The sequence below is a fragment of the Argentina silus genome (genome assembly GCF_951799395.1).
Source record: "Argentina silus genome assembly, chromosome: 19".
In the NCBI taxonomy this organism is placed as follows: Eukaryota; Metazoa; Chordata; class Actinopteri; order Argentiniformes; family Argentinidae; genus Argentina; species Argentina silus.
This window is the reverse complement of record NC_139673.1, coordinates 2754260-2764796: the sequence shown is the minus strand read 5'-3', so window position 1 is coordinate 2764796 and position 10537 is coordinate 2754260. Positions and strand designations below refer to the sequence as shown.

At 46.7% G+C, this 10537-nt stretch overlaps 1 protein-coding gene across 1 annotated transcript in view; it reads left to right on the top strand.

Annotated features, from left to right (window-relative positions):
* Window positions 1-1091: 1091 nt before the first annotated feature.
* The window catches only part of slc7a10a (solute carrier family 7 member 10a), a 17033-nt gene continuing 7587 nt past the window's right edge, over window positions 1092-10537 (top strand). The window contains exons 1-3 of the mRNA XM_083690961.1: window positions 1092-1246; window positions 4666-4870; window positions 5903-6054. Coding sequence (XP_083547087.1) covers window positions 1144-1246; window positions 4666-4870; window positions 5903-6054 — 460 coding nt within the window. The 5' untranslated portion in view covers window positions 1092-1143. The remainder of the gene's footprint in view (window positions 1247-4665; window positions 4871-5902; window positions 6055-10537) is intronic.

The window sequence follows — 10537 nt, the reverse complement described above, 5'->3', positions numbered from 1 at the left end:
GGGAGAGAGAGAGAGGGAGAGGGAGAGAGAGAGAGAGAGAGACAGAGAGAGAGAGAGAGGGAGAGGGAGAGGGAGAGAGGGAGAGAGAGAGAGAGAGAGAGAGACAGAGGACCCTGAGAGCAACCAGAGAGATCTAAGTCATGTAAACGCATGGAACAGAATGTGGAACACAAACATTGTGACATTTAAGTGCAGCTGCGGGATCTAATGATAGCTTGCCAACGCGTGAGGGGGAGATAGGAGGGTCGGGGCAGAAACACGCCGGGGGGGCGGCCATTAATCACGCTGGGAAACGTCCTCACCGATCAGATATGTGTAGATGTTAGATCAGTGGCCGTCACCCTCACCTCACACAACCACCCACGGTTCTTAGAAAGAGTTCCACCAACAACCAGAAAAGGGTTCTTCGGTTCATGTGAGAATCCTTTGAAGAGCCATTCTGAGTTATACACGTTAGAAGCCTTTTATTCTGAAAGTGCACAGTCTTTAACATTAGTATACAACTTACTTTAGGATAATGCTCTCCAGCAAGGATAACTGATGGCTTATACGGTTCAGAGAGAGTGCATACCATATATAGTTAAGTTCTTTTTTGAATGTTTTTTTTCCCCAGGTTTTTGATGTAGAGGTGCTTGTGGTAATTGCCAACCGTTGACATAATAGGGTGCAGGAGGAAGTTACAGATGGAGTCACTACATAACAAAACCACCACCACTCAGAAATATGGCAAATATTTATTTCCGCAAATCAACAATTGGCATATAACCTAAGCCTACACTATTGCAAATGCTTACAGTATGCAGGCTATAACTTACTATGACACAATTATTGATGATTTGAAATGAATTATCATCGGGAGAACTAGAGATTGGAAATACCGTCATACACGTGACCACATTGTCGCACCTGCCACAGGTGGGCAAATATTCTAACTGAACAAATTTTTTCATCATTTGCGCGAGGAGGACTATATTTACAGTAAAGAATGAAGCGCGGAGTCCCGCGCATGCGTGCAATGTCCAACGAGCATCAATGTAGTATATGAGCGCAAGCGAGGGATCTGAGGCAGTTTTTTCTATAGCCTCAGAAATGGATGGAACTGAGCGGAATCGGAGAAACTGCGCTCAGCAGGAGGAGACGCCGATGGTGACTATGGACAGCAAGAAGGGGAAAAGTGACCTGGGGACAGATAGAGTCACTCTCAAAAAAGAAATCGGACTTCTCAGCGCTTGCGCTATTATCATTGGTGAGGAAATCAGACAATGATGAATGAGCCTACTATTGTTTAACAGTTGAAAAGTTATGGAAACATGGTTCATGCTCGACTGAGGATTATATCGAATATTGCTCGACAGAAGATGGAGTGAATAGGCTATTGGACTAATATGTCGGGTCTCTGTTCTATCGCTTTATTATTTCATATTCTCACAGTAGGCGGTGGGGAGCGCTTAATTGGATGTAAATATCACATTGATAGTTCGTTATTCACTATTACAGCTGTGTACTAAGGCTGAGAGTAGCCTAGATCAACCAGATATGGCACAATATCACGCATGGTCACTTTAGCGGTTTCTTATCTGTTTATTTCCCGTTCCGCACTGTAATTAGGCTATCTGGGTATCAAAACTCGTCGCGCCAAATGAAAACTCTTGCCGATGTTGCATCATAGGAAGGAAGGAGACGGTTCTGGCTACTGTATGGCAATGCTTACGTGGCTGGGTATCTTTCATTTGAGCGCACGTTAAACTAGTGAACAATATGAATTGTCACTTGAGTAGTCTAGTTGGCGGTACATCAGTGCATGCACACCATAGCCAGCTGTTGCGCTAAAACCGGTTTGTCTTAATAAATAGATAATATATATATTATATTTTTTCCCCCAAATGGCACCGTTATTCAAATTTGACATTAGATTGTTGTCGTTGAAGTAAATCGGTACAGTACTGTCTTTCCATACGAAGGTCTTACATTTCTTTGTCATCTATGCATGAATTGCCCAAAAGGCTGCCATGCAAACAACCTGTTGCAATATTAGATGATGATATTGTGGTTCAGTCGTAGTAAATACATTTCCTACAGGTTGACAAACCTACAAAATAAAATGCTCTTATGTTATTTGTCAAGGGATATAGTTGTCAATTATCCATTCATTTCTTATTATTTAAAACTCATCTGGACTTTAAACCAAGTATAGAATAAAATTAGAATGAATTCAAATAGAATTTTGGTCAGTGGCCATTCCATTTCATATCTTGAGATATCCTCATGACTTGCCTCCCCGTCAAACATGCTCTTTGGACTTTCAACTTCTCAATTTCATTGGCTTGAAAACCTAGGTTTGGTCAAGCTGAAATCCATAAATAATGACAATTTACAAAAACAAGTCTGACAAGTATTGGCCAAAAGAGAAGGGCCTCTCTGTGGCAGAGGTGGAGCATTCCGGGGCCGTCCCTGAGACGTGTGCAGACACTGCTAGCATGGAAAAGCTGTGTAACTGGAGAATGCAACATCCCAGAGATGTTCAAAAACAGGCAGGTAGCTGCTCAGTGAGATTGAGGGACCCTCTCTGAGCTGACCTGAGCCAACTGGTTACAGCAGAGAAGCATTATTTAAACAGACAGTCATCGTTGTCATCATCCCCAGGGTAAATTCTTCTTACTGTCAACTTTTGAAACCAGATCTGATCTCCCTCAGGGCTAAAACCAACCATCTGGTTTCCACCATGGGAACACAGTTAACCGGTCGAGCCGAAGAGTAGGTCTTCAGCCCCCCTGGCATCTCCCCCCTCAGCCACTAACAGCAGCAGTGGAGCTTTGTGCCTGCTTGCCTCTCCCCTACATCCCAGAAAGTCCTACCCTTGCAACCCCCACTGACAGGAGACATGGTCTAAATGGCCCAAAAAACAACCATGTTTTTTTTGTTTTTTGTTTTTTTTATAATTTGATCAGGTTTGTGGGGAGGCTTGAAATCTGCAACCCAAAACAGGAATAATCCTGTCAAAAATGTAAATAATCCTGTCAATGCAGTTTTCTCTGCCCTAGTCAATCTCGGTGAACTCCAAAGCTGTGACTGTACAGCCAAAGCCAATATTGTAGAGGAACTGCAGTTCTAATCATCACTTTATCTGGCCAGGATATCTTTGTGGCAAGGTCAAGTGGTTTCATACGTGTAGGAAAGTGCCTTGAGCAGTCACACAGTAAAACAAACACTTTATTTGATGTTCGTTTCTTAGGTTTTAGAGATGCTTCATTAACTGTTGGACCCTAGTGGACCTGGATCCGTGTCTATCAAGGATTATTGCTAATTATAGCTTATTGCTTGGCTTCAGTAATGCAAAGGATCTCATCCACTTAGCTATTGTCCATTTTGTTTTACCAGAGAATTAGCCAAACATAATGTGCTTCATGGTGAGGCTCTGTCATATGAGACCACTGAAGGTGCTACATCTGCAGCAATAGCTTGGGGATGAGGTCAATGATTCTGATATACAGTACCAGTCAAACGTTTGGACACACCTTCTCATTCAGTGGTTTTTCTTTATTTTTTATTATTTTCTACATTGTAGATTAATATTGAAGACATCAAAACTACGAAGGAACACATATGGAATTATGTGGTAAACAAAAAAAGTGTTCAACAAACCAGAATATGTTTTATATTTTAGATTCTTCAAAGTAGCCACCTTTTGCTTTGATGACAGCTTTGCACACTCTTGGCAAGTTTGTGTCCAGACGTTTGACTGGTACTGTACATTGTTTCTTGTTTTCTTCAATGAACATTCTTATCTACGTAACCTGGACGCTGAGCGGAAGGCCACGCAGCCAGTGTGACAGGGTTAAAAGGGCAGCGTCTCTTCTGACGTCTCTCGCCGTGTCACCCATTACACGGCCCCGCCACGATTCGTGAGAGCACAAAAACAAAACACAACATGCATTATGTAATCGCTCTGCTTCTCACCGGCTTCACCCAAATCAAATGTGACAGCAGGAAATTTACTGTACCGGGCTCCCCTCTTTTCATTCATCATTAGAATACATTTACTGATTCGCTCTCCGAAGGCTTTTTTTAATGGCATGATCAGAGCTGGGTCCACATCAGACAAACTCTTTACCGTAGAGTGACTCAGAATTAGACTCGAATTAGACTCGGGATGGGCCCTGATCTCTCCATCGACTGTGTCTGTGGAGGTCTTCTCTTTCCTTCTCTTGTTTTTCATAATTTCCCTTGAGATGGAGAAACAGCTCTGGCGGGGGGGTCCTGCTTTGACAGCTGCTGCTTGGTCAGATGAGGATGTTGTGGTACAGAGATGCAGGCCCCGCTGAGCGAGGCTGGTTGCTGCGCTGGTCAGGTCGCTCGCTAATGAAGTACAGCTCACTGTGCCCTGCAGAAAATAAACGAAAACCAGCTCCAATATCAACATAGTGTGTTGGCTGTGGCGATGTGGCTGCTAGGATCTGAAACGCTGGCCCAGGTCACTAATGCAGCAGCTCAATGACCCCACGGAGAAGAAATGGTAAACAGTATTAGTTATGTGTTTCGTCAAAGCCGGCCATGAAGACCAGTTGAAGCAGTCAGTACCGTAAAAAAAAAGAAAGAAAAAAAGTGTAAAGCAACTATATTTAACCTGCTGCTGACTCATTCCTCTGTTTATCTTCTGTTCCTCAGGCAACATCATCGGCTCCGGCATCTTCATCTCTCCCAAGGGGGTCCTGGAGCATGCCGGCTCGGTGGGCCTGTCGCTGATCGTGTGGGTGTGTGGGGGGGGCATCTGTGCCCTGGGGTCCCTCTGCTACGCCGAACTGGGGGTCACCATCCCCAAGTCAGGGGGAGACTACTCCTACGTGACGGAGATATTCGGAGGGCTCGTGGGGTAGGTGTCCGGTGTCTGTTTGTCAGGCCACAGCCCTGCCCTCACCTGTCAGGTGACATTAACACATGAGGTCATAAATGAGTGAATGTGAATGTGAATGTCTGCTGTTTTTAGGGACGATTTTGCAAAACCAATTTCCTCCTTGGGGATAATAACGTTTTCTAACGTACATAAATGTATGATGTAGTATAACAGGATGTAGCCAAATTTGGAATTACTAACCCTAACCCTAACCCTAGCCCTAGCCCTAACCCTAACCCTAACCCTAACCCTAACCCTAGCCCTAACCCTAACCCTAGCCCTAGCCCTAACCCTAACCCTAACTCTAACCCTAACCCTCGCATTGCGATCATTGACTGGGTGTGGTAGGACTGTGGTAGGAGACGGAGTGTTCATATCCATGACATCGTATCTGTGAATATCTCTGATGTCATGGCAACCTCACATATCACTGATCCCACATGATACCAGTCTCTGACGTCTGAGTCATCTCCTACGCAGCCGTCTGTGATATCATTGTTGCCCACTGTAGTTGGACTTCTCAAATCAAATCAAATCAAATCAAATCAAATTGTATTTGTCATGCACATTGCATCCACCCGTAATTGATATAGTGAAATGCTTTGGAATTGTGCTTCTCCATCAACAGCAGTCAACAACAACCAACAAATCAACAATACAATATAATCTAGTAATAATGTGACAGTGACAGTAGTCATGCATAAGGGTGTAGTGTCTGTAGCAGGAGTAACGACTGTTGTAATAACAACAGTAATACAATGTCAAGTGTGTGTATTACTGTTGTTATTATCACAGTCATCGATCTACAGTCTCCTATCAGTTCATCCATGAACTTGAACCTTGAACCTTGAACCTGTGAACCTTCATGAGATCACAGGTCTCGGGTTTGACATTTAGGTCACTGGAGAGTACCTATACCTGACAAGGTGTGACGCAATCCTTACCTAAATACCTGCATGAAGAAATCTGAAAGCTAAAGTCCTGGTTCTGGTTCTGGTTCTGGTGCTGTAGGTTTCTGCTGCTGTGGAGCGCTGTGCTCATCATGTACCCTACCACCCTGGCTGTGATAGCCCTGACCTTCTCCAACTACGTCCTGCAGCCTGCCTTCCAGAACTGCCTCCCCCCCTTCCTGGCTACTAGGATGCTCTCCACCATCTGTATATGTAAGTAAGCCTAGCGTAGGACATTCTAGAAGGGGTTAGGGACAGCCGTTCCTTTTTAAAATTTAGAATTCTGTCAGTTAGGGTTAAATTTATTTATCATTTAAAGTAGAATCTGGGAAACAAACCTTTTCTTTTCAATGAATGAATGTTTGAATTGGCAGGGATTGAAAAGGGATTAAGCCCAACCCTGTGACCCAGCAGGTTCTGCTGTTAGCAGTTCCATACATAAACAGTATGTCACACATCTGTAAATAAGCACCAATCTGTGGACTTTGTAGCCAATCGTATAGCCACCTCATGGCTCTGCCTGTACATTATGGCAGCATGGTGACAGCACAAAGCGCTGATAAAGGATCCAAATTCTGCTTTTAATTATGGCCTGCTTCAGTGTGGATTCAGATGTTTGGTTGTGTGTGTGTGTGTGTGTGTGTGTGTGTGTGTGTGTGTGTGTGTGTGTGTGTGTGTGTGTGTGTGTGTGTGTGTGTGTGTGTGGGTGTCTGTTCTTCATGAGATCACCATCAGCCCCTAAAGATGTTTGGTAAAGTGGAAGTGATGGTATTTGTAGTGTGATTTAATCCTAGCCCACAGGGGTGGCCATGGAGTGTGTTTAAAGTGGGGTGTGTGTGTGTGTGGGGGGGGGGGTGGGGGCTAGGGGGGCATTTTTCAGCCGCCAGCCGGTTTGTGCTCGTCTAAACTGGACGGAGCGAGCGGGGAGCGGGGACGAGGAAGGTGTGTGTGTGAGGATGACCCACGGTTGGCTGGGGGTTGGCATGACACGGCCTTGGCACATCCACAGCGCGTGCCACTCGCCTGCCATGAACTCCCTATTTTTGGCGTCCGAATGTCAACCCTGTTACTTAGTTAGCCCACCAGCCCTTCACGGCTCACACTGGCGCGCGCGCGTGTGTGTGTGTGTGTGTGTGTGTGTTTGTGGTGGGGGGGCAGGGGTTGGGGGGGTGTTCCCTGCCTGGGTGAGGTTTCGCTGAGGGGTGGAGGGCTGAGGGGTGGAGGGCTGAGGGGTGGAGGGCTGAGGGGTGGAGGGGTGGAGGGCTGAGGGGTGGAGGGCTGAGGGGTGGAGGGGTGGAGGGCTGAGGGGTGGAGGGCTGAGGGGTGGAGGGGTGGAGGGCTGAGGGGTGGAGGGGTGGAGGGTGGAGGGGTGGAGGGCTGAGGGGTGGAGGGCTGAGGGGTGGAGGGGTGGAGGGCTGAGGGGTGGAGGGCTGAGGGGTTGAGGGGTGGAGGGCTGAGGGGTGGAGGGCTGAGGGGTGGAGGGCTGAGGGGTTGAGGGGTGGAGGGCTGAGGGGCTGAGGGGTGGAGGGCCGAGGGGTGGAGGGCCGAGGGGTGGAGGGCCGGGGGGTGGAGGGCTGAGGGGTGGAGGGCTGAGGGGTGGAGGGCCGGGGGGTGGAGGGCCGGGGGGTGGAGGGCCGAGGGGTGGAGGGCCGAGGGGTGGAGGGCCGGGGGGTGGAGGGCTGAGGGGTGGAGGGCTGAGGGGTGGAGGGCCGAGGGGTGGAGGGCCGAGGGGTGGAGGGCCGAGGGGTGGAGGGCTGAGGGGTGGAGGGGTGGAGGGCTGAGGGGTGGAGGGCTGAGGGGTGGAGGGCTGAGGGGTGGAGACGAGCCCATGTGTCAGCGGGGCGCATCACCTGACCTGTCGGAGTGTGTGTGTGTGTGTCAGACTACATAATGGTGCCAGCCTTTGACACCGCCGCTAATGAGAAGGCGTGTCGACGCCATTGTGTATTGTTTCCAGGGTTGCCGTGACACCCCTGTTGCTGAGTGATGGGCAGGGGGACGAGGGCGGGAAAATGGACAGCTAGTTCGCTAGTTGACACACACACACACACACACACGCACACACAGCAGAGGAGGCTGGTGGAGGTGGAAATCGGAGGACGGGCTCATTGTAATGCATGGAAATGGAATGAAGAATGTTTGATACCATTCTTGATTCCATTCCGTGTATTATAATGAGCCGGTCCTCCGATTTCGACCTCCTTCTGCCTCCACTGACACACACACACACACCAGCCCTCCCCTGCTGAATGTACTCTATGAGAGTCACAAGTGTTGTTGACCCCAGTCAGATTACAGTATGTTCCCTCTGTGTGTGTGTGTGTGTCTGGGGGTGTGTGAGTGTGAAGTGTGTGTGTGTGTGTGTGTGAGAGTGTGTGTGTGTGTGTGTACTGTAAGCAATGACCAGTGCACCACATTCCTCTGCCGCATGTTCACTAAGGACAGCCAGGACAGGAGTGGACCAGGGCAGACCGCTCCGTCCAGGGCAGCTCCCTACGGCCAGCGGCCCAGACCCAGCGTCATTCAGATATAAATACACCCAGATTCCGACGGGGCTAGCGGAACACGCTGCCTGCTTCCAAGGATGTCTGCGCTTCCACTGGCATCTAATAAGTCATCTAAGACTTTTACAGACGGGGAGAGCATGAGAGCATGTGTTAACCGGTTTGTGCCGGCCTGTTCTATTGCAGCTGCTTTAAGGGTCTATAAACATATCAAGGGTCATGTGGTGGTGACAACAGTGACACAGATTATTCTATTTTTACTGTGTCATTCCAGCAGCATGTACTAGCGAGGTCACCACAGCCTGTCTGAGGAACCACTGATGCAACAGGCGTTCCTCCGGAGCGCTGGTCGGGTGGGTTGTGTACATGGGCGTATTCAACAGGCAACTGCTGTTGTCACGTTGTGGTTTGTTTTGATCAAATTGTCAATAGCTCTCTTGACTGATTCTAGAACGGCGCCAGAGTGACTCATTCCGTTCTGAAATACGTCAGTCCAGAGTAGTACGTTAGGAATGCAGTGTGGAAACCAGTCAAAAGTTTGGACACAAACTTGCCAAGAGTGTGCAAAACTGTCATCAAAGCACTTTGAAGAATCTAAAACATAAAACATATTCTGGTTTGTTTAACACAAAGAAAATACATAGAAAATAATACAAATAAAGAAAAACCATTGAATGAGAAGGTGTGTCCAAACCTTTGACTGGTACTGTATACAACATTGCCATAATCCAGCACAGCACTCTTGACTCATTCTAGAATCAGAATCTGATTCTAGAACAGCGCCATACTGACTCATTCCGCTCTGAAATACGTCGTACATGAGGAATGCATATGTATATACAACTCTGTTTCATTAGAATTCAACAGAGAATTATGGTCTCTTTGGTGAACACAAGCTCCGCAGCACAGACAAATAGGAAAGTTCACATGATGGCCTCAAGAGAGGTTATGTGGGTATTATGTCAGAGGCGGCTCCCCTCAGTGTGTGAAAACATGCTAACTGAAAACATGCTAACTGAAAATATGCTAACTGAAAACATAGTAACTGAAGCCATGCCTGTGTCTTTGTAGTCAGAATACCTCAGGACGGAGGCACTTAGTGGCGTAGCACACTAATGCGCTTACCACGTAATCGCAAGGTTCCTGGTTCGATTCTGACCCTCGACCCTCGATCTTGCATGTCATCCCTCCTCTCTCTCTCCCATCCTTCCTGTCAATCTCTACAGTCTCTATCCCAATAAAAGCAGAAATGCCCTAAAAACATATATATATATATTTTTTTTAAAAGAATACCTCAGGACTTCTGTGCCACAGGGGATTGTTTTTTCCACCTCTTGACACCGTTCCCAGCAGAGCAAAGGTTTTCAGAGATTTGTATATAATCACCTGCAAGGGGTCAATGTAGGAATTTGGTCTGTTTTACTGCAGGTCAGTGGACAGAGAATGTCCCTTGACATCTTGTGGTCCTCTGTGGCTCAGTTGGTAGAGCATGGCGCTAACAACGCTTAGGTTGTGGGTTTGATTCCCGCTGGGACCATATATACTGAAATGTATGCACTCACTGCAATGTAAGTCGCTTTGGATAAAAGTGTCAGCTAAATGTCACATATGTATATATACATTACCCGTCAAAAGTTTGGACACACCTTCTCATTCAATGGTTTATTTTTATTTTTATTATTTTCTACATTGTAGATTAATATTGAAGACATCAAAACGATGAAGGAACACATTGGAATTATGTAGTAAACAAAAAAGTGTTAAACAAACCAGAGTATGTTTTATATTTTAGATTCTTCAAAGTAGCCACCTTTTGCTTTGATGACAGCTTTGCACACTCTTGGCAAGTTTGTGTCCAAACTTTTGACTGGTACTGTACATATCTTGGGTACAAAAAGTGTCTTTGATACAAAAAAAATGCTCTTACAGCTTTGACTTTAATCTGAGGAGGAATGTTAAGTGCAGTAACTCTGCCTTCAGCTTGATCCTGTGAGTTGATGGGATCTGTTGCTTTTCCTCTGTTAGAGCTCTTGCTTGATAGCATGTCATACTGATAGCAATATCATCATCATCATCATCATCATCATTGTTGTTGTCTTCGTCATCATCCTCATCCTCATCCTCATTGTTATGTATTGGCTAGCTAAGTTTGTCCCTTCGAAGACACCGTCACGTGTCCCCTATGTACCTTG